Source organism: Lontra canadensis, unplaced genomic scaffold (assembly GCF_010015895.1).
Source record: "Lontra canadensis isolate GAN:19392208 unplaced genomic scaffold, GSC_riverotter_1.0 scaffold53, whole genome shotgun sequence".
Taxonomy (NCBI): Eukaryota; Metazoa; Chordata; class Mammalia; order Carnivora; family Mustelidae; genus Lontra; species Lontra canadensis.
This window is the reverse complement of record NW_022631047.1, coordinates 1,024,024-1,047,116: the sequence shown is the minus strand read 5'-3', so window position 1 is coordinate 1,047,116 and position 23,093 is coordinate 1,024,024. Positions and strand designations below refer to the sequence as shown.

Sequence of the window (23,093 nt, the reverse complement as noted above, 5' to 3'; positions counted from 1 at the left end):
GCAGCTGAGGGAGGGTTTAAAGTCTCCAGCTACAACAATTTAAAAAAAAATGTATTTATTTATTTGACAGAGAGATAGAGAGCACAAGCAGGCAGAGGGTGAGGGAGAAGCAGGCTCTCCACTAGCAGGAAGCCTGATCTGGGGCTCAATCTCAGGACTCTGGGATCATGACCTGAGCCAAAGGCAGCTGCTTAACTGACTGAGTCACCCAGGAGCCCCTGCAGTGGGATGCTTTAGTGCAGCTTCACATAGAGTAACTCATGTGGTCCTCACAATCTACTTTCCCAATGACTCTAGCAAGTGGTCGGCCTAGACTGCACTGACCCTGAGAAACGTGAAGAGTTAAGATCTATTTAGGAAGCAGAATAAATATAACTTTTAATCAGTTCTTGCAAAGAGGTGTCAAAGGAGATGTGTTGCATGCAACAGGAGTCAATGGCAGTGGTAGAACAACAGGTTCCAGCTGGAGAATCAAGAGTCTCAAAGAGAAAGGATAAAAGGATGTGCAGGATGAGAATTTATAAATGATGAGGGTGCCAGGATGGAAGGAGACAGTGGTGAGGATGATCTCAGAAAGAAGAGTATGAGAAAAACGAACGAAGGTGGAAAACTGCAAAGTAGAAAGGTGTATAAAGCTCTCTGAATTACTCTTGAACTCCCTGCCCTTTGGCAGATCTTTCTTGGAAAAAATGATGCTGTACAAGAAATGAAATACAAAAAGAACGTCCTCAACAAGTATCCTACATATTCCCCGTGATTAGAAAATTAGGGGATGGGAAGAACCAGATAAGGTGAATACAGGAGGGTTAGAGGTTTAAAAAGGAATTAATTCCCTAGCTTGGTTAATACACGGATAATTTAGAACAGCACTTGGCACCTAATGGGCAATCAGTAAAAAGTATTATCTCCCTACATTCCAACTAGATCTGTAGTGTTTACCCTTCAACAGGCTACTTCCTCCTAGCCCAGTGACATCTGAGATGAGCCTCCTCAAAGAAATCCGAAGAGAAAAGCGTTTTCCTGGGTCTCAGTTATAATCACACTTCCAGTCATGAAACCCAGAGGCGCCCTCTTTTCCTGGAAACTCTAATTTTGACTATTATATCACAACAGGAATTCAGATTTTCAAAAACCTAACCCTTCTTCAACCAAATCCTTTGCCATTCCCGTCCCCAAGAATGAAACGTGTGCCCAAGCTCTAACAAACCTGAAGTTAGAGGATTCAGAAAGTGTCTTGTGTCTTAGCAGCCAATACAGTTGTGCACGATTAAGCTTCCCTTGATCACCTCCCTCCCTCCCAATTCAGGCGTGAGACCTCTCGGCTTCTATTTCTGGGACAGAAAGGGAAGTGCACGAAAGACAAGTGCGCGGGGGGTCCCCTTTACGTATCCAGAAGAAGGGGGAAAAAAGCTGCCGTCACGAACAGGATTCGAACCTGTGCGGGGAATCCCCATTGGATTTCGAGTCCAACGCCTTAACCACTCGGCCACCGTGACTTCCAAAACCGTCTCTCGCCGCGCGCTTACAGAAGGGGTCCGCATTGCGACCACGGAGGGAATGTAGCAATGGGAAGCCGGCCCGACCCCATACACACACACACCCTGTGACCCCCGCCCTCCGTCCCTTACCTCGCCTCTACGCCACTCAAAGGAACAAGCGGGTGGAGCGGGTGACCCAGGGAGGGAGGTTGGGGGCGGGGGTCCTCCCGCCCAGACAAGATTGGGGTCTCAAAGAGCGCAAAACTATTTAGAAGGCGATGGCGGCCTGCAGAGGACTCAGTTGGAGGGAAGAGACTCGGCCCCAGGGTGGCAGCTAGAGGACTCCTCCGGTTAAGGAGTGAGAGGGGTTGCTGAGGCAAGGTGTTAAGAGTGAGGGAGACTCCGGAAGAGTTGAAACGGGGAAGTCCTGGGGATGGATTAAAGAAAGAAACTTCCTGGGGAAAGGGGTCTGGGGTTCCTTGAGATTAAGGGCTCCGTGGGGTTGGGAACGTGCAAGGTAAGGACCACGCGGAACTATGAGCTGCGGGTTCCTCCAGAGACGGACGTCGGCTTGGGGTAGGCTAGAGAGGTACCCCACTCCCTGGGCTGAGAGGCAAAGAGAGGGGAAAGACTTCGCCTCGGGTAGAGAACGATCTCAGGAGAGTGGGCGCCCCCTCCAGGAAGCAGCTGCCTCTCCAAGGCTCCCGCCGCCGCTGCCGCCGCCGCCGGGGAGACCGCCAGGGTGGGTCCCGCGTTGGGAGCTTGGCCGCCGCCGTGCCCGGCCGGTCGGCAGGGGGCGCTGCGCGGGCCGGGGCCGGCCCAGGCGGCGGGAGGCGGCGGCCGCGGCGGCGGGAGGCGGCGGGAGGCGGGCGGAGGAGGAGGCGGAGGAGGCGGGAGCTGAGCTGAGCGGGGCGGGCGGCGGCGGGGCCCGAGCCCGAGAAGATGGCGGTGCGGAAGAAGGACGGCGGCCCCAACGTGAAGTACTACGAGGCCGCGGACACCGTGACCCAGTTCGACAACGTGAGGCTCTGGCTCGGCAAGAACTACAAGAAGGTACGCGGGCAGGGCCGCGCGGGGGCCGGGGGCGGGACAAAGGGACCGCGGCCCCGGAGCCCCCCCGAATCCTGCCCACCCTCGGGCAGCCCGCGGCCCCTCCCCCGCGGCCTTGGGAGCAGCCCCAGCTCGCCCGCCGGCTCCCCGCGCCCCTCCCCCAGCCTCTTTTACCGCCCCCCCGCCCCCCGCAGGCTGGGATTCCAGCCCCCGCCCTCCCTGCTGCGCCCTCTGCCCCTTGTTTTTCTCCACTGCCCGGCGGGTCTCGGTGCCAGCCGCCCACCCTCCCCTGGGCCAGAGCCTTCCGGGCTTTTCCGGGAGAGGCGGCCGAGGGTGGACGGGGTGCCTGATGCCCCCCCTCCCGCCTCGCCCGCCCCAGCGTGCCCGCCACGGTGCCCGCCAGAGCTCCCCACGGAGCCAGGTACCGGCAGGGCTGAGGCCTCCCTAGTGCTTTGTGTATGTTCGGAGAGATGATGAAAGCAGGAGGGTAAACAGCCACAGAGCAGGCCCTTGGCCTGAAGAAGCCCCCCACACCTGTCTCCACTGCTCGTCCCCCACCTCCACCCAAGGGGCAACAAAACCCCTTGGGAGCCAGGTTATAGCAGTTCCTGGGCAGCGACCTCTTAAACCATCCCTCAGCTTCACAATGAAGTCATCCGACCACCTGGCCTTGCATTGCCTTTGGTTTGGGGTTCAGAGGCTCAGACACGCTTTAAATCTCCAGCCCCCCAGCCTTTAATTGGAGATAATAAGGTGGTGAACAAAGGGTTCAAAAAGCCCTACCTGACTTTTCTGTCAAACCTCTTCCTGGTGTTGTCTTTGTCTTTAGGCCTGGTTGAAAGGAATGTCTATACGTGGGTTTTTTCTGTGGAGATGGTTTGCCTCTTCCCTTTCACTACCCCCAGTTAGAGGTTCTCTTTCTGGCTTTCCTTAGCTCCCCAGTTCTTCCTGCCCAGCTTTCCAGCCTGTCAGAAATGTGATGGGTGGTTTAGGAGTACACCCCTCTGATCCTGGTTCTGGCCTATCTCGGAGGTCTCTCTGAGTGTCAGAATCCTGACAAACAGCTGTTGGGTCTGTGGTATGCCTGTACCCCAGCGTGAGGATCTGGTTCCCAGGCCTCCACCTTTGACCTTTTGGAAGGGAGATCAGTCTAGGGGCTTAGTCTCTAGCCCTGGGGGGATTGACAGCCTGTGAGCTTTCAAATTCAGCTTTCAAGTTCTTAGCTCTTTGTCGATTATCTTTTCCTTCAAGGCTCTCTTTACATCTCCCACTGAGAGGAGCACTTTTCTCTGTGATTAGGGTTGAGGAAACAGGGGTCAAAAGGTAAAGAGAAAGTTAGCCTCCTGGCTCAGATTTAAATTAGAACAGGAGGCTAGGATACTAGGTAGCATAACAGGGAAATGCGTAAGAAGGCCCAGGGTTGCCTGTCTCAGATACAGTTTCCTCAGAGAGGAGAGATGTTTTCTTGCTCTTTCTCACCAGGCTGGTAGTAGCTTGGTTCTTGCCTTCTAGGAGAGCCTACAAAGACATTTGTGCCCAGTTCCTAGGAGAAACAGAGCGCACAAGCTCATTCTCTTAGTTTGCCTTGCCTCACTTCCTTGCACCGTTCTTATTAAGCTGTGTGAGTCTAATAAGACTATAGTCTATAGTCTGATAAGACTATAACCCCCTGTAATCCTCTAGTAAGTTAGGGGGAGTCTTGGCCTTCCAAGAAGTTGCTCCCAAGAAATACACTGTTGTCTTGTTTAGAGTCTCAGAGACACTCCTTCCATTGCCTGAACTTAACGAACCTTTAGGATTTTATAGCCCTCAGTGCTGTTGACTAGAAATCAGGGTCCTTCAACTCCAATTTCAGAGTGTAGCTGAAAAGTAGGATGCCCCACTTGCCTCCAGCACCGAGTGCTGGCAGGCTGGGTTGGGGGCAGCAGAATTTCAACTTACTGTGAGGGGCTTAGAGGGCTTCCCTTCTGCCATTTTCTTTATAGAAACTAGACATATGGGAGAAGAAGACACTATTTTTTCCTATCCCAGATGCTTCCAGAACCCTGGGGGAAGAAATAAGGAGATAGTGGACAGTTTATCTGGGGTTTGCTTTTCTTCCCTTTGCCTCTGTTTCCCCAGTATATCCAAGCTGAACCACCTACCAACAAGTCCTTGTCTAGCCTGGTTGTACAGTTGCTACAGTTTCAGGAAGAAGTTTTTGGCAAACATGTCAGCAACGCACCGCTCACGAAACTGCCGGTGAGTGCAAATGCCAGGGAATGAATCTCCAAACTGGAGAGGGGGTTGTGGGGTTTTTGTCAATTTCATGCTTTTTGAGATTTGGTACTTGCCTATTATCTCTGCCCCTAGTGAGGCTGTCAGTGGCTTGCTCTAGTCCCCAGTTTACCACTCCCTTTGTCTTCATAATACTTCATGCAACAAGGGGTGCGTGGCTGGCTGAGTCGGTGGAGCGTGCGACTCTTGATCTGGGGGTTGTGAATTCGAGCCCCACGTTAGGTGGAGAGATTGCTTAAAATCTTAAAAAAAACCCACGAAACTTCATTCAGCAGGTTATCTGAGAGTGTCTAAGCTCATATATGAAACTCTCATGGCATGGTTAAAAGGGTACAAGATTTGGATTTATGTAGGCTTGTGTTCAAATTCTGACTCTGCCACTTGGTATCTCTGTGATCTTGGGGAATCCGTTTAAACCTTTTGAGTATCTGTTCCTTCATCTCTGGATGGGATTAATATCTCTACCTTATAGGGTTTCTGTACTGGTCAGTGAGGTAACCCCGTAAGAACATGGCAAAAGGTGGGGCTTTATGAATACTGGTTTCTCCCCGTGCCTTTTTCCAGGCCATGTGATACCATGGCGTAGAGGTTAAAGAATTCCAGCTTTGAGGGCTCAGTCGATTGGGCCTCCAACTTTTGATTTCAGCTCAGTTTGTGATCTCAGGGTCATGGGATCAAGCCCTGCATCAGGCTCTGTGCTCAATGAGGAGTCAGTTTAAGATTTTCTCTCCCTTTCCCTCTGCCCCTTCCCTCTGCACACTCTCTCCCTCTCTCAAATAAATAGATAAATCTTAAAAAAAAAAAAAATAAAAGAATTCCAGCTTTGAGAGCAAGGTTAGTTCAGCATGGGATTTTGTGAAAGGATTCTTAGTAAGGGAATTCAGGATTTAACTCTCACATTCTTCTTTCTTGTCTCAATTTTGTAGATAAAATGTTTCCTAGATTTCAAAGCAGGAGGCTCCCTATGCCACATACTTGCAGCTGCCTACAAATTCAAGAGTGACCAGGGATGGTGAGAAGTCTTCTTCTCTATGGTTCTTAACGTTTAGGGGGACTCCCCCTTTATGATTTCCTGGGTCTTTCTTGGGGTGGGAGAGCATGAGTAGATATTCCTGTGAGTCTCTTACTTTGCTAGATCAGTAGGCCTGATGTGCTGGGTCAGAAAGGTGGCTGACAGAATCAAAATAGTCTCCAAGAGTGAATAAGCATGTGTGTGTGCATTGGTGTGTGTATCATAGAGGGAAGGGGATTCTTTGGTTGGCATCTCAAGCTTCTCTTTGTCCTTTCGGATGAAGTACAAAGTGATTCGTGGAGTTGAGATCAGTGAACCCCAGATCCCAGGCCATTTTGGCAACAGTTTTGAGCAAGATTGCATCCCGATTTCCCATGCTAAAAAGCCACATACCCTAACTCGTCTTGGGCCTGATCTAAATCACTCAGATTATTGCCTCTTTTCCAGGCGGCGTTATGATTTCCAGAATCCATCACGCATGGACCGCAATGTGGAAATGTTTATGACCATTGAGAAGTCCTTGGTGCAGGTAATAGTCAAAAACCACCCCTGTCCATCTCCTTTCCCTCAGTGAAAATCCAAAACACGCCTTTCCCATGATCTCATTGCATCTCTTTCTTCGCCCTACAGAATAACTGCCTGTCTCGACCTAACATATTTCTGTGCCCAGAAATTGAACCCAAACTGCTGGGGAAATTAAAGGACATTATCAAGAGACACCAGGTGAGTGGGTGGGTCAGAAGAAGTTTTGGAAACTCCATGACTCTTTTCCTGATGTTTTCAGTACAATAAGCCGCCCTTTGGGTGACATATTTTCTACTGCAAAGGCGGCTCTGCCTACTTGAAAAGAGACTAGAGTTAAAGCCTTGAGCGTCTCTTTCTCAGTTCGCTCCTCCCATTTCCCAGTTGACAGGCTTGGATCACTGTTCCTAGAGACTGCACTGGCCTGGGGGTTAGGAAAACCAGAGATTGCCTGATTTCAGAGAAATGAAACATCTACTCTGGAACTCTAATAACAAGTAGATGCCATTCCTGGGGACAGGCAGCTTCACATTTCCCATGTGCAGATTATGTATTCAGAGGATTATCTGTAGCAACTTTTAGTTCTTTAGTTTTTCTTCATTATTAGCACTATCCTAGCTATTTCCTTCTGCCTCTCAGCTGGTGTGTGTTTAAAGAATGCAAACTGACTTTAATACCATTCTGAGCAAAACATGATTAGGAAGGCAGATATGTGGTTAGGTCTTATTTTGGCTTATTTACACCCATGAGTATTTCAGAGGGGACTATTTACCTGCTTTTCCTCCTGGCGTCCAGGGAACAGTCACTGAAGATAAGAACAATGCCTCCCATGTTGTGTATCCTGTCCCAGGGAACCTGGAAGAAGGTGAGACCTGGGTTTTCTTGACCTCTGCAGTGGACGGCTTGGACTAGGAGTTGGGAACCATTCAGCCTCTGCACAGGGCCTGGGCTCCTCTCTCCTTTTGATGCTGTGCCCTCCTACTGCCTTATGTTCCTGTGTCCAGGTCTCTGGCTGCAACACGAGCTGTGTACAGTTATTTTCTGTGTATGCCCTTAGCTTATATCTCTCCTTGTTCTGTCTCTATCCCCAGAGGAATGGGTACGACCAGTCATGAAGCGGGATAAGCAGGTTCTTCTGCACTGGGGCTACTATCCTGACAGGTGAGGACAGGGTCCTGGGGCAGGTTTAAGCATAGGAGCCAGACTGAGAAGCCTTAGAACATCTAGCAAAGCAAGCAGACACTCTTTTGGGATTATTTTTAGTTCTGTTAATTTGTTCTCCTCCTCTCTATTATGAGAATTTTCTGTCTTGGGAGACGTTTGGACTTATCCCATGCGGGTTAGACTAAAAAGATTGGGGCTTTATATGTGAAATGGTTATTCCAGTATAATCTCCGATAAATGTTAGAAGCAGTCTAAATGTCTAACAGTGGGAAAATGCTTCAGCAGTTTTCATATCTACTGAGTGGACTATTATGCAGCCATCAAACTGATAGAAATAACATGGGGGAAAAAAGAAATCACATGGATAATTTGTAGATAAATATAAAATGCAAAAAGTGTGATTATAAAATAACACTGCAGTTATGTTTAAAAACAAAATTGTACAGGAAAAATTTGCTAGGAAAAAGTACATATCAAATAGTTGTGTTGGGGGATTCTTTTCTCTCTTTCATTTTTTTGGAGTTGTTTTTATTATTTTATAATAGAAAGAATACCAAAAAAAAAAAAAGAAAGAAAAAAGAAAAAGAAAGAAAGGATATCAATATTAATTGGAAAAATAGGCATACCAAGAAAGAACCCAATAACCCTTTACTTTTTATAAGTGGAAAAGGTAAAAGATCTGCACTTTGCTTTTCTGTGACTCTGTCCTGTTAATCCCGCTTCACACTCAATCTCCCGTGGCAGTTATGACACGTGGATCCCAGCCAGTGAAATCGAAGCATCTGTGGAAGATGCTCCAACTCCTGAGAAACCTAGGAAGGTGAGCCCTTCTTGTCCCCTGGCCCAAGAAACTATGCCAGGGGGTGCCTGGCAGGCTCAGTTGGTAGAGTGTGCGACTCTTGAACTTGGGGTTTTAAGTTCGAGCCCCACATTGTGTGTGGATATTACTTAGAAATCTGTTTTTTAAAGACGAGGGGTGCCTGGCTGGCTCAGTCATTAAGGTCCTGGGATCCAGCCCTGCATCAGGCTCCCTGCTCTGGAAGGAGCCTGCTTCTCCCTCTCCCACTCCCCCTGCTTGTGTTCCCTTTCTCACCATGTCTGTCTCTGTCAAATAAATAAATAAAATCTTTAAAAAAAAAAAAAAAAGACAAGTACCAGAACTAGACCACTCTTCGGAAGTGAAGCTCAAGAGCCACGTCCTTGGGGTTTTCGTCAAGGGTGCCCAGACAGCCGTGGCCTTCAGACTTCTCTCCAGCAAAGCCTGCCTTTATACTTCAGGTTCATGCGAAGTGGATTCTGGACACAGACACTTTCAATGAATGGATGAACGAGGAAGACTACGAGGTAAATGATGACAAAAACCCCGTCTCCCGCCGAAAGAAGATTTCAGCTAAGACGCTGACAGATGAGGTGAAAATTTCTCTTCTTTCTTCCCTGGTCCCTTAGCTGAAGCCTTAGGATAGGTCTTCAGTGGGGCTTGTTGGCTGACGTTCACTCCAGTTCTCCAACCTGCAGGTGAACAGCCCAGATTCAGATCGGCGGGACAAGAAAGGAGGGAACTATAAGAAGAGGAAGCGCTCCCCCTCTCCTTCACCAACCCCAGAAGCTAAGAAGAAAAATGCTAAGAAAGGGTATGCCAGCTCCTACCCTGCCCCCCACCTTCACCGTTCTTTCCATGCCATGTTGAAGGAAGGAAGGACAAACTCCTTCCCATACCCAGCTGGCCCTTGCTGGGGTAGGCCAGATTCCCAGATGTTCTGAGAGGGAAGATGAGGTCTTCTCTAGCTCCCCAGTTGTTAGTTCTAGTTGCAGCCACTAGTGAACTCAGAGAGAGCTAGTCTTCTGGTGGAAGCCTTTGCTCTTCCGAGTACTCTGTAGTGATTGATTTCTGTGTATGCTCAGCTCCACATTTGGGGTTCTCTCTGGCTTCACTCCCCTTGAACGTCAACTTCCAGGGACTTCCTGTCCAAGGAGAACTGGGTTATCTTTCACTTCCTTTCCTTCCCAGTCCCTCGACACCTTACACCAAGTCGAAGCGTGGCCACAGAGAGGAGGAGCAAGAAGACCTGACAAAGGACATGGATGAGCCTTCACCAGTCCCCAACGTAGAGGAGGTGACGTTGCCTAAAACAGGTATCGGCCACACCAGCTCCTGGGACGTACATTCTGTCAGGGCTGAGTTCCCCAGCCCAGTTCCAGGTCTGGAGGATCTTCCCTTTCAGTTTAGCTGGTTATTAAAATTATTTTCATCATCATGGACAGTCCTCTGACTTTATCCATATGGGAGCTGTGGCCTGTGCTTTGCTCCTGACGGTAGTTGTTTCCAAACTGCTTTTGATCACGTACCATCAGCAGGAAAGTGTTGAAGCACAAGTTATATGTACGTACCGTTGTACGTATATGTATATACCGTTACTTTAGGAACATTATGAAACACATGCAAATGTCACGTAAAAGTGGGAAAAGGTAAAGGATAAGATTAAAATACAAATGCAAAGAGAAGTTCTGCAATTCTCTGCCTGTATTCTGCCTATATTGCATCCTATGGGAGAAGCCCACTTTGGAGACCATTGCTCTGCAGTGTTAGAGGGTGGTACAGTTGCAAAGGGGGACTATGATCTGTATTCCACGAACGAGCTGCAAATATCCCAGAGTGTATTTCAGGGGTGGGGGAGGGGGCCACAGAGCTAGAGGAGCGCTGGCTCCCACCCCGTTGTCAATCACAGGCTCTCTTCAATCACGCGGCTCTCTTCTGTATTCGTGTTTTCTCCGGAGCTGCCATGTACGGACTCAGTTAAGGGAAGCCTCCTGCTTTAAAAAATGTTGAAGATCGGGGCGCCTGGGTGGCTCAGTGGGTTAAGCCGCTGCCTTCGGCTCAGGTCATGATCTCGGGGTCCTGGGATCGAGTCCCGCATCGGGCTCTCTGCTCAGCAGGGAGCCTGCTTCCCTCTCTCTCTCTCTGCCTGCCTCTCTGTCTACTGTGATCTCTCTCTGTCAAATAAATAAATAAAATCTTTAAAAAAAAAAAAATGTTGAAGATCCAGCCACAGCTCTGCACAGGGATTTGGTCAGACTTGGTTTCGGTCCATTAAGAACTCACAGGGACCAGAGGGGCCTGTCAAAGACAGGAATGCCTTATGAGTTTCCATTGAGTAGAAGATGCTTCTTTACAGGAAAAAAGTTAACTGAATTTTGGGCGGGGGAAGGAGGGAAAGTGGCAAGTTAGTGTCAAGGCCTATAATGACTGTGCCCAGAGGGAGTTACCACCTTTTGCGATCCAGTGGAGAAACTTTTAGGGGAGATGAGATCTCTAGAGTTGTTAACGGTGGAGAGGCATAAGGGCTCGGTTTGGGCAGAACCTGTCTGATAAAATGACTCTCTCTCCTGGCAGTCAACACTAAGAAGGATTCAGAGTCCGCCCCAGTCAAAGGAGGCACCATGACTGACCTGGGTAAGGATGGGGGGCGCCCAGCTGCCAGCCTCCCCCAGCCCGTCAGGGCTTTTCAGAGAGTGGGATTCTCCTGCCTGTCAGGAGGCTCCAACCTTCTGTTTCCCCATCTCTCTCTTTCAGATGAGCAGGAGGATGAAAGCATGGAGACCACGGGCAAGGTGGAGCCAGTTTAGAGAGGCCCTCTCTACCTCTCTACGGGATTCTGAGTTGTGCTTATAAAGTTCCTTCTCCCCAGAGCTTTCTACTGCCTGGACTTTTCCCACCTTAGACTAATTCTGGCTGTTGTTCAAAACTCAAAACCCTGACCCTTTCCATGTTCCAGGGCCTGTAATTTTTCATTCCCTACCCATCCTTAGTGCCCACTTCCCTGGGGTGTGGGAGAAGCAGAGGGTTGCCAGGGGCATAATGGGAATGCTGAGTGTCCAGCAGCCTCCGTACTTGTAGGATGAGGATGAAAACAGTACGGGGAATAAGGGGGAGCAGACGAAGAATCCGGACCTCCATGAGGACAACGTGACCGAGCAGACGCACCACATCATCATTCCCAGCTACGCTGCCTGGTTTGACTATAACAGGTATTGTCGCCCCAACGCCTCACTGCTTCTCTTTTGCCCTGCCTCCAGGGGCCAACATGTTGTTCCTCTTCCTGTCTCCAAATAAGTTATTTCTTCATCAGCCGGGTAGACTGGGGAACACTTTGGTTTTAGGGAAGCTCGTATCTTTGAGTCTTCACCCCCTGGGGGACGGTCTTCCCAAGGAAGGGACGACTGCTGTGTTCTCCCTCCCTCCCATCTAGGCTTTTCCTTCTGAGGCTCCCATCTCTCCACCAGTGCCTTCTGAATCTGTTCTGTCTTCTTTTGCAGTGTTCATGCCATTGAGCGGAGGGCTCTCCCTGAGTTCTTTAACGGCAAGAACAAGTCCAAGACTCCAGAAATGTAAGGAAATCTCAGCTCACAACACTCTTTCTCCCTCCTGTCCCTGATCATCCTTCCTGATCCAGCAATATCCCATTGAGCAAATATTTCTTGTGCTCCTTGCAAGAGCCAGCCACTGTGCTCCTCTTGCAAAGACATGATCTCTGTCCACAGGCAGCCCCAGCCCAGCACCGTGGCCCCAGTAGGGTGCTCTCTAGGATTGCCTGGGGGCAACATTAAGCATGGTCTTCTGTACAAAATGGGTACCTGCTCTGATGCCTCCATTTGTTTCAACAGAGTCCAGAGCCTTACATCATTACTAAGATATTCAAAACACAGGTATCCCCAGCATACATAATAGCTCTGACTGAAATGTAAATGACCGTGCTGGTCCCTGAAAGTAGGTTTTAATAGAAAAACAAGAGGAGGAACTATGAAGATCCAAGACTCTGAATTAAGGGATGGAGAAGGCTCTCTGGAGAGAAGTGTTGTGTACTGTACAGGCTTGGGGCTTGGAAGTCTTCATTATCGGCAAGGTGTTGCTTCAAGCGAAACCTATTTAGCTTTGAATGAGTCTTGGGAATCTCCTATGGCTAGGGATGCTCCAGGATAAATGTAATGAGAAGGGTGAGAAAGTGTTGATCTCCCTGAGCTTGCTTCCCAGCCATTGCTCAGCTTCCCCTCTCTGGGGCCATCTTGCCTTCCCACCATATTTCTTTCTTGGAGCGTGGTATGGTTCTCTGCTCTGCTTCCCAGGGAAGGCAGTATATATGAAGAAGCTTGCTCTCTCCAGGAGAAAAGAGTAATAACATGGTGACAAGCATAGGCAGGGCATGATCTAGAATTGTTCTACACTTCATTCTCTTGGTTAAGATAGTAAATAGTGGTAATTGCCTGCATTTCCTGAAAGCTTACTATCTCCCAGGCACTATCCTAAGTGTCTTATAGGCATTGACTAATCTTCACATCAGCTTTAGAGGTAGGTCCTATTCTCCTCTCCAGTTTACTGATTAGGAAACTGAGATACAAAGAGGAAGTGAGCAGAGAATCAGAGAGAGGTTAAATCACTTGATTAAGGTCACACAGTGAGTAGAAAAACCAGGATCTGAGTCCTTCAGACTGGCTCATATTCTCAAACTGTATGCTGTACCACCCAATAGCTACTATTTGCTGAGCTGCTGAAATGTGCCTGGCACTGTTCTAGATCTTTCCAGGTCTTTCTGTTCCTCAGCAGACACTCCACTTTACAGGTTAGGAGACCATGGTTCAAAAAATTTAATAAGTACTTTGCGTGAAGACATCATGGTAGAACTGGGATTTGAACTTAGATCTTTCCACCCTCAAAATATGTATTTGGGGTACCTGGATGGCTCGTGGGTTAAAGCCTCTGCCTTCATCTCAGGTCAAGATCCCAGAGTTCTGGGATCAAGTCCCACATTGGGCTCTCTGCTCAGCGGGGAGCCTGCTTCCTCCTCTCTCTCTTTCTGCCTGCCTCTCGCCCTACTTGAGATCTCTATCAAATAAATAAGTAAAATCTTTAAAAAATATATATATGTATTTATATTCTAGGGGTGCTTGGGTGACTCGGTAGCATCCGATTTTGGTTATGGCTCAGGTCATGATCTCAGGGTCATAAGATTGAGGCCAGCATCAGGCTCTGCACTGTGGAGCCTGCTTAAGATACTTTCTCTCCCTTGGGGTGCTGGGGGGCTCAGTCAGTTGAGCATCAACTAGTGATTTTGGCTCAGGTCATGACTTCATGGGTCATGGGATCAAGCCCTGCACTGGGCTCCACATTTAGTGGGGAGCCTGCTTGAGATTCTCTCCCTTTGTCCCTCCCCCACTCACACACACTCTCTCAAATAAATATGTCTTAAAACAATAAAAAGATTCTCTCTCCCTCTGCCCCTTCCCTGTGCACGCTCTGTCTCTAATTAAAAAATACAGATAGGGATGCCTGGGTGGCTCAGTTGGTTGAGCGGCTGCCTTCGGCTCAGGTCATGATCCCAGTGTCCTGGGATCGAGTCCCACATCAGTCTCCTTGCTTAGCAGGGAGCCTGCTTCTCCCTCTGCCGCTGCCTGCCATTCTGTCTGCCTGTGCTCACTCTCTCTCTGACAAATAAATAAAATCTTAAAAAAAAATACAGATAAATATATATATATATATATTTTTTTTTTTTTCCCTCAGCGAGCTCCACACCTGCTCCCTGTTATGTGTGGGGCTTAAAAAATGAAAACATATTCTTTTTTTTTTAAAAGATTTTATTTATTTATTTGACAGAGATCACAATTAGGCAGAGAGGCAGGCAGAGAGGAAGGGAAGCAGGCTCCCTGCTGAGCAGAGAGCTTGATGCAGGGCTCGATCCTGGGGCCCTGGGATCATGACCTGAGCCGAAGGCAGAGGCTTTAACCCACTGAGCCACCCAGGCGCCCCAAAACATATATTCTTTATAGCACGTCATGTTGACTATAGTCGGATGCATGTATAAAGACTTCCCCTTAACACCTGCCTTTGGAAATAAGGGTATCTTTTCTTGCTTTTTGATTGCCTGTTGAAAAGTTTGACGAAAACTTCCCCAAGTACAGCCCAGGAGATGATTCACTTAAGTGAATCCCACTTCCATCAAGGCAAATGTGGCAACGTTGGAACCCCTTGCATCTAGCACATGGCGGACCCCCGTGTTCACCACAGCCTGTGACCCACTCTGTTTCCTTTAGTCACACAGGAGGAACCATCCACTCTTTTATCACCTTTCCTACCCCTCAGTCCTCAGAAGACTTACTTTCCTTCCTCTCATTCATATCTCTCTCCCTCTCTTTCTCTCTCTCCCTCCCCGCCTCCCCAAAGCTACCTGGCTTATCGAAACTTCATGATTGACACTTACCGGCTGAACCCCCAGGAATATCTTACCTCCACCGCCTGCCGCAGGAACCTGGCCGGGGATGTCTGTGCCATCATGAGGTGGGTCTGCAGCTGAGGGGAGGGGGAGACATAAGGTGCCACAGATGCTTCTTGGCAGAAGGAGAGCTGGCAGCAAAGAGCATAGGGGAACAAGCAGGAAAAAAAAAAACACCTCTAGAGAAAGGCACAGTCCACGTTCAGGGCACATGTGACTTGAGGGAATGGCAGTGGCATTCTCTGGCATGTGGAAGAAGGGAGGAGTGCATGTGTCATTGAGGGATCCTGGTTCAGTTTTCCGGACTCTATCCAGGAAGAGATGTTTGGAGATGGTGGATATGGAGAGAGGTCCCGGCTGGAGGTCCCCCTGGATGTGGATATGGAGAGAGGTCCCGGCTGGAGGTCCCCCTGGATGTCACTGGCATTTAGGGGTTCGCCAGGCAGTAGAATGGGCAGAGAAGAGGGCTGGGGAGAGGGAACTTTATGCCCCCCCGTCCCTTTCCGGCAGCCCCACGTGACCCTATCTCTACCTCTCTCCTGCCAGGGTCCATGCCTTCCTAGAGCAGTGGGGTCTTATTAACTACCAGGTGGATGCTGAGAGTCGACCAACCCCGATGGGGCCTCCGCCCACCTCTCACTTCCATGTCCTGGCAGACACGCCCTCCGGGCTGGTGCCTTTGCAGCCCAAGACCCCACAGGTAGGGTGAGGGGCTGTGGGGGCGGGGTGGGGGTGCTGGGAAAAACTGGGCTTCTTTGGACTTTTCTTTTTCTGGTTTTTTAGGGTAATGGTTCGGGAGTGTTTTGAGGCTTCTTCCTTTTCCATGGGATGCAAAGGGCCACAGGAGTCAGCCCCGTGTTTTTAGCGCCCTCTCTCAGCCTCTGTACCTAAGACTGCAAGGACTTGCTGAGGGAGAAGAGATGCTCCTTGTCCTTGAGGAGCAGACAGGCCAGTGTAGGGCGTGGAGCAGATAGAGAAAAATGGCTGAAAATTAAGTTGCATGAAATTTTTTAACTTTGTTGCATTTCCAGCATTTTTTTCATTTTTGCCTCATAATTATCATCACTTCCATTTTTTTTTTCCACCTCCATTCCATACATTACAGAAATAAAGTGGAGACAGATTATGTGGCTTGCCCAGGGTCACAGAGTACCAAATCTAGGATTAGAACCTAACTGTCCAGCTCCTGAGGGAACCTATAAAGTTCCATGTGAATATAAATGGGGATCATGCCAACTACAGATCTAATTAATCATGAAGGGAACACGGAACAGTGGCATGAGTGCCCCCAGAGCTTGTGAGCCGCCCAGCATTTGGTCTTGAGGCCTCCAGGGCCTTGGCCTGGTCATTTTCCGCCCAGCTTCCATGACGCCAAGCTCTGTCCCCCAGGGCCGCCAGGTTGATGCTGATACCAAGGCTGGGCGAAAGGGCAAAGAGCTGGATGACCTGGTGCCAGAGACGGCTAAGGGCAAGCCAGAGCTGGTAGGTGGGGTGTAGACCCCGCTGGGCTTCTTATTTGCCCCTTTATTGGGGGGCCCCTGCCCGGGGAGAAGAGACGTGAGAGCAGAGGAGCTACAGCAGTGAGGGAGGAAGTCCCACCCAGGGGTGTCCCTGGCTTTGGGAAGGAAGCTCCTTCTGTCTGTTTTCTCTCTCTGTCCGCCCCTGGCTCCCGGGGTCACCCATCCTCACCTCTTTCTTTTCCCTCCGCAAATAGCAGACCTCTGCTTCCCAGCAAATGCTCAACTTCCCTGACAAGGGCAAAGAGAAACCGACAGACATGCAGAACTTTGGCCTGCGCACAGACATGTACACGAAGAAGAACATCCCCTCCAAGGTACAGAGGTGTGGGCTGACTCCGGGCAGGGGTGCCTTCACCCTCCAGTAGTCACGGGCTCCTCTCTCTGACATACCCGTATCTCCTGCAGAGTAAAGCTGCGGCCAGTGCCACTCGAGAGTGGACGGAACAGGAGACCCTGCTCCTCCTGGAGGTAATTGGGGCAAGGAAAGGAGAGTTTTCTCTGAAAACGGAAGTGGCCCGGGTGCCAGCCGCACTCGTGAGTGGGCAGAGCGTGATCTCGTCCCCAGTCTCTCTCTTCCCCAATGCCTGCCGCACCTGCCCCAGGGAATAGCTCCAAGCCAGGCATTTGGGCCATTTCATTAACTCCATATCCTCTCGTAGTGCTACTTGGAGATTCCCCTGGGACCCAGCAGAATCCACAAATACCACAACACAGAGAGCTTTGAAGCCCGCTGCCCTTAGTAGGATGGGGGGAGTTGACCTTCAAGGAAAGTGGCTAAGTAAGGAAGTTGTGTCTCCACCACTACCACCAGGCACTGGAAATGTACAAAGATGACTGGAACAAAGTGTCAGAGCACGTGGGAAGCCGCACGCAGGATGAGTGCATCTTGCATTTTCTTCGTCTTCCCATTGAAGACCCGTACCTGGAGGACTCAGAGGCCTCCCTGGGCCCCCTGGCCTACCAGCCTATCCCCTTCAGTCAGTCAGGCAACCCTGTTATGAGCACTGTTGCCTTCCTGGCCTCTGTCGTCGATCCTCGAGTCGCCTCTGCTGCTGCGAAGTCGGCCCTAGGTAATGTGGAGGGGTCCTGGCCTCTTTGGTTTGAAAGGCTGGTTACTCAGACCTTGAAAGACCCTCAAGTTTGGCTGCCCTACTGGCACTGTCTGCCGCTGGCGTCCGCTCAGGCACCTGTCGAGCTCCATGCTGGCCTAGAGGAAGAGATGGGCTTCTGAGGCAGCTTTCACAGGGACAGCCAAAATGGCCTGCCTGCCCCTGTCCCCAGCCTTGTCCTCTCTGGATCTTGCAGAAGAGTTCTCCAAAATGAAGGAAGAAGTGCCCACAGCCTTGGTGGAGGCCCACGTTCGGAAAGTGGAGGAGGCAGCCAAAGTGACAGGCAAGGCCGACCCAGCCTTCGGTCTGGAGAGCAGTGGTATCGCGGGAACCACCTCTGACGAGCCTGAGCGGATCGGTGAGGCCTGCTGGGTTCCCAGAGTCCTCCCCTTTGACCGAGAGCCCCCGCTAACTGGTGACCCCATGCCATCCCTGCCTCGCCTTGTCCTCAGAGCACAAGACCAACACGGGGAACTGGCAGGGGTTTTCTCTTCCCCAGAACTCCCCTTTAGGGGCTGTGGCTCCCTGCCAGCCCTCACACTAAGATTTTGGCTAGGAGAGTGGGCTTTCGGGAAAGCGATCCGGGGACAGACTCAGCATCAGACGTTTCCCATTTTCTCTTTCCCCTGGGCCCAGAGGAGAGCGGGACGGACGAGGCACGGGCGGAGGGCCAGGCCACGGAGGAGAAGAAGGAGCCCAAGGTGCAGCAGGAATGAGCTGGGCTGGGAGGGTGGAGGGGCCGGGCGTGGCAGGGTGGGGAGGGGAGTCATAGTCACTTCCCAGACTGGCCCCCTGTGCCAGGACCAGCCAACCTGATGCCGTCTACTTTTCTTTCACTGGTACCTCAGGAACCCCGAGAAGGAGTTGGGGCTGCCGAAGAAGAAACAAAGGAGAAAACCAGCGAGGTCCCCAAGAAGGACGAAGAGAGAGGGAAACAAGGTGACAGCGAGAAGGAATCAGAGAAGAGCGACGGGGACCCCATAGGTGAGCCTTCCAGCATGGTAGTTGGGTGTCCAGGGAACGGAAGTGGGCAGCAGCCCTAACCCTACCTTCTTCCTGGCCCAGTTGACGCGGAGAAGGAGAAGGAGCCGAAGGAAGGGCAGGAGGAAGTGCTGAAGGATGTGGTAGAGTCAGAGGGGGAGAGGAAGACGAAGGTGGAGCGGGACATCGGGGAGGGCAATCTGTCCACCGCTGCCGCCGCTGCTCTGGCCGCCGCCGCAGTGAAGGCCAAGGTGAGGACTAGGGTCCCGGAAGACGCCACCACCTTCTCTGATCTCATGACCACCTTCTCTGACTCCTTCCCCACTTGCTTCCATAACGCTGACCTGTTTCCTTCTCAGTTTGATCTGAGAGGGAGAGTTGATCATCTCTTCTCTAAGCAATTTGAAGCTTTTTACCATTAGGCCTGGTTTTATCCTCGTTATTTGACCTTGTCTTATCTTTTTTCACTCTTTTTTTTTTTTCATGTACTTTTAAGAATGTGAAGCCTTTGCTCCTCTGTGGGTTGTGACTACAGCCAGTTCTTTCTTAAAACTTGCCAGCCCCCGCCTTACTGCTCTGTCCCAGCCCACCTCCAGTGGGCCCCTCCCGCTCACACGCTGCCCTCTCTGCCTTCCCTAGCACCTGGCTGCCGTGGAGGAGAGGAAGATCAAATCGCTGGTGGCCCTGCTGGTGGAGACCCAGATGAAAAAGTTGGAGATCAAACTCCGGCACTTTGAAGAGTTAGAGACCATCATGGACCGGGAGCGGGAGGCAGTGAGTACCATCCCCTGGGGGCCTGTGGAGCCCAGGGCCACACCTTGAGGGTGTGGGTTTAGGAGGGGGGCGAGCAGCAGTGGCAGGAGACTGAGAGTGACAGGGCTTCATGGCTGAGGAGAAGGTGCTCGCCCTGGACAGTAGAGGACAGTGGCCCACTGGTGAAACCTGGAGCCTCAGGTCCCACGGAATGTTGACATCGTGGGGCAGAAATTCTAGTTGGTTTCTCCATTGCCTCATGTCCAGGTCCTTGACCAGTGTTTGATGTACCGTGGACTTTCAGTAAATAAGTATTTGTTGAGCCATCGAGTAGGTTTAACAGATGATGAGAGGAAAGGGGCTTCAGATCCAGATGGTGAACTTGGTAAGGGGATGGGAGGGACAAAGTATTGAACCATTTTGTTTCTGAGATGATATAAAAAGAAATGCAAGACAGGGATCCTAACAGAACCTGCGGTTTAATTGGAGACATCCAATATTCAGTAAGGAGGCATCCAAAACAGTGAATGCTTAAGGTATCTGACAAATTCAGATTAAAAGTCCTGAGAGATAACAAAATAAAGGCAAAGCTCAGAGGCTAAAGAGTTGATCTGTGATGGCTTCCTAAGAATGGTGAGTATTTAGGCAATTTTGAGGGAAGAAAAGAACATGAGTTGACAAGAGGAACCGGAGGCATTTTCCAAATGAAAATAATGACAGAGGGGCGCCTGGGTGGCTCAGTCGGTTAAGTATCTGCCTTCAGCTCAGGTCATGATGTCTGGGTCCTGGGATCGAGCCCCTCATCGGGCTCCCTGCCCCGGAGGAAGCCTGCTTCTCCCTCTCCCTCTGCCTGCCGCTCCCCTTGCTTGTGCTCTCTTTCTCTCTCTCTGACAAATAAATAAAATCTTTAAAAAAAAAAAAAAAAAAAGAAAGGAAAGAAGATAATGACAGAGGGCACCTGGGTGGCCCAGCTGGTTAAGTGCCTGTCTTTGGCTCAGGTCATGATCCCAGGGTCCTGGAATTGAGTTCCACGTTGAACTCCTTGTTCTGCGGGGAGCCTGCTTCTCCTCTCCCTCTGCCTGCCGCTCCCTCTGCTTGTGCGCTCTCTCTCTCAAATAAATAAGTAAAAACAAACGACAGATTCAGAGCTCTGGAGCTGGAAAGAGTAAAGGTTCCCACTAGGTGAACTCCACTGCAGTGAGAAGTCATGCGGGCAGCCAGAAGACCGGGTGCTGGGGGTTGTGGTGGGGAGGACAGGGCAGGGCCCGGGAAGCCCAAGCACGAGATCTGCATCTGCATTTGGTGCTGGTACTGGCCAGGAGAGACAGGGTGTGTTGGAGGGTGGAGCAGGGGGCAGGGTTTTGTGCACATGGGTAATGGGTAACAGTACTCACTTGGACCCGGCAGCTGGAGTATCAGAGGCAGCAGCTCCTGGCCGACAGACAAGCTTTCCATATGGAGCAGCTGAAGTATGCAGAGATGAGGGCCCGGCAGCAGCACTTCCAGCAAATGCACCAACAGCAGCAGCAGCCCCCGCCAGCCCTGCCCCCGGGCTCCCAGCCTGTCCCACCTGCAGGCACTGGGCCACCTGTGGTTCACAGCTTGGCTATGGCTCCAGCCTCTGTCGCCCCTGCTCCTGCTGGTGGTGGGGCTCCCCCCGCAAGCTTGGGCCCCTCTGAACAGATTGGGCAGGCAGGGTCAGCCGCGGGGCCACAGCAGCAGCAACCAGCTGGAGCCCCCCAGCCTGGGGCAGTCCCACCAGGGGTACCCCCCCCTGGACCCCATGGTAAGTGATGGCTTCTGGAACTCTTGCTGACTGGGGGTGGGGTTGGGGGGCCTCTGGGTGAACATTCCTATCTCCCACCTCGAAAGGGATACAGGGCAGGACTAGAGACTTCTGCAGATGGGCTCACCTCTGTGACATCCCTGAACCAACAGGGGTCCCTCCCCAGGGCCAGGCCTTGGAGGTTTTGTTCCAAGGATTTACCACTGAGTCCATCAGGCAAACGGGTGCTGGGGCGTGGCTAGAGCATCCTGGCTGTGCGAGTGAGTCAAGAAGGGAGATTTTCTGCCTCTCAGCTTCTTTCTCTTTTCTTTGTTCCCAGGCCCCTCACCGTTCCCCAACCAACAAACTCCTCCCGCAATGATGCCAGGGGCAGTGCCAGGCAGCGGGCACCCAGGCGTGGCGGGTAATGCTCCTTTGGGTTTGCCTTTCGGCATGCCGCCTCCTCCTCCTCCTCCCGCTCCATCCGTCATCCCATTTGGTAGTCTAGCCGACTCCATCAGTATTAACCTGCCCCCTCCTCCTAACCTGCATGGGCATCACCACCATCTCCCGTTTGCCCCGGGCACTCTCCCCCCACCTAACCTGCCTGTGTCCATGGCGAACCCTCTACACCCTAACCTGCCGGCGACCACCACCATGCCATCTTCCTTGCCTCTCGGGCCGGGGCTCGGATCCGCCGCAGCCCAGAGCCCTGCCATTGTGGCAGCTGTTCAGGGCAACCTCCTGCCCAGTGCCAGCCCACTGCCAGGTGAGAAGGGTCCTGGAGGGAGAAGGGTGAGGGAGAGGGGTCCACATGGAGGGTCGGGGAAGTGGGGGCAGGTAGGGGAAGGGCTTAGGTAATAGAACTTCCACCATCCTTTTTGAACGCTCCCTCTGGTAAATTAGAACACAGGGGGAAGGGCCTCTCTGGCTGTCCTCTGCCATTCCCCACCCTGGCAGCCGCCACATCTAGGATGACGTTGGGGCCTTTCACTGGTGGGTCACGGAGGAGTCCTAAGGCACAGCGTCTCAGTTGTAAACTTGAAAAACAGCTACCTGTTTGCATGATGACTGGCACCCCCTTGCTTGTTCCCATCACATTCAAACGCCCCGTAGGGAGAGTTCCCTTGGGGGCAGGAAGATTTGGGGTGTTTCAGTTTTCTCGCTGTGAGGTGGGAGAGAGCGCTGGGGAAAGGCTGCCTCAGTCACCTACCCACCCATTGCATGCCGTGCCCGGTTCTGTTTGTCTTTGGTGCCTGGGTCTGGACCCCTCTGCTGCCCACCGGCTGATTCCTCTTCCTTCTCTCCACAGACCCAGGTACCCCCCTGCCTCCAGATCCCACGGCCCCGAGCCCAGGCACAGTCACCCCTGTGCCACCTCCGCAGTGAGGAGCCAGCCAGACATCTCTCTCCCTCACCCCCTATGGAGATCAAGTTTCCAGGAACAGCCCTCTCCCCACCACTGGGACCCTTCCCCAGCCTGGAGAGTTCATCACTACGTAAGGAAAGCTCCTCCTGCCCCTCCAAAGCCCCCACCATGCCTGGCAGAGGCGTGCATTTTTATATCGGATTATTCAAGGACTTCTGTTTAAAAGATATTTCTAATGTCTGGGAGAGAGGATAGGATGGGGATGCTGCCCTCAAAGAAAGGGCTGGGGAAAGGTGTTTATACAAGGTTCTGATTAACCACTTTTAAGGGTGCACCCCTCAAAACTACTGCATTTTTTATGGATGAAAAAAAAAAACACAAAACAAACGAAGCCCTTTAAAGGAAGTAGAGAGATATAAAAAAGCCACATTGGAGCTCCCTCCACCCACTAAAAAAAAAAAAAAAAAAAAAATTCCATTTTTTTGGAGGGAGGTGACAGGAAAGGGGATTTAAGGTTTCTGGGAGAGCTCTGGGGATAGAATAGGGTGCAGAGTCTGTCTCCTCCAGCCCCTCGTTAGTGACCGAATCAACTCCCAAACTCCCTTGGCCACCCCATCCCCAGTCTGTTCCTACTGATCTCTCCTGCTGCCTCCTCAGTGTCGCTGTTTTAGGCCACCCCAGCTCAGCTGATGACCCCTTTGCCCCTGAATGTCAGTTTTGTGTTTTTAAAAGTCACCTGCGTAGTTGATGTCAGCGTATGTGTATTTGGTGGGGAAACGTATTTTGGGGATTCCTGTGATAGGTAATAGAGGAAAAAAGAGCACTGTTCCT

At 51.2% G+C, this 23,093-nt stretch overlaps 1 protein-coding gene and 1 non-coding gene across 9 annotated transcripts; one reads left to right on the top strand and one right to left on the bottom strand.

Moving 5' to 3' along the window:
- Window positions 1-1,414: 1,414 nt before the first annotated feature.
- On the bottom strand, window positions 1,415-1,496 carry TRNAS-CGA. Its single transcript has one exon. It is a non-coding gene; the product is annotated as a tRNA-Ser (tRNA).
- An 853-nt stretch (window positions 1,497-2,349) lies between these two features.
- Window positions 2,350-23,010, top strand: SMARCC2 (SWI/SNF related, matrix associated, actin dependent regulator of chromatin subfamily c member 2). 8 transcript variants are annotated; one of them, XM_032874443.1, is made up of 30 exons: window positions 2,350-2,531; window positions 4,650-4,769; window positions 5,732-5,817; window positions 6,265-6,346; window positions 6,448-6,540; window positions 7,135-7,204; window positions 7,431-7,500; window positions 8,248-8,323; window positions 8,782-8,913; window positions 9,019-9,134; window positions 9,512-9,636; window positions 10,895-10,954; window positions 11,075-11,112; window positions 11,399-11,529; window positions 11,818-11,889; window positions 14,717-14,830; window positions 15,312-15,465; window positions 16,155-16,247; window positions 16,483-16,599; window positions 16,691-16,753; window positions 17,097-17,355; window positions 17,591-17,752; window positions 18,031-18,095; window positions 18,243-18,378; window positions 18,460-18,626; window positions 19,015-19,149; window positions 20,536-20,914; window positions 21,234-21,317; window positions 21,597-21,662; window positions 22,206-23,010. In XM_032874443.1, exons 1-30 carry the CDS (start codon window positions 2,421-2,423, stop codon window positions 22,280-22,282), a joined length of 3,453 nt encoding a protein of 1,150 aa, XP_032730334.1. In that variant the 5' UTR covers window positions 2,350-2,420; the 3' UTR covers window positions 22,283-23,010. The 8 variants fall into 8 exon arrangements, with proteins under 8 accessions (XP_032730334.1, XP_032730330.1, XP_032730329.1 ...); XM_032874442.1 differs by having other exon boundaries at window positions 2,351-2,531; window positions 16,480-16,599; XM_032874439.1 differs by having other exon boundaries at window positions 21,234-21,662.
- Window positions 23,011-23,093: the final 83 nt, after the last annotated feature.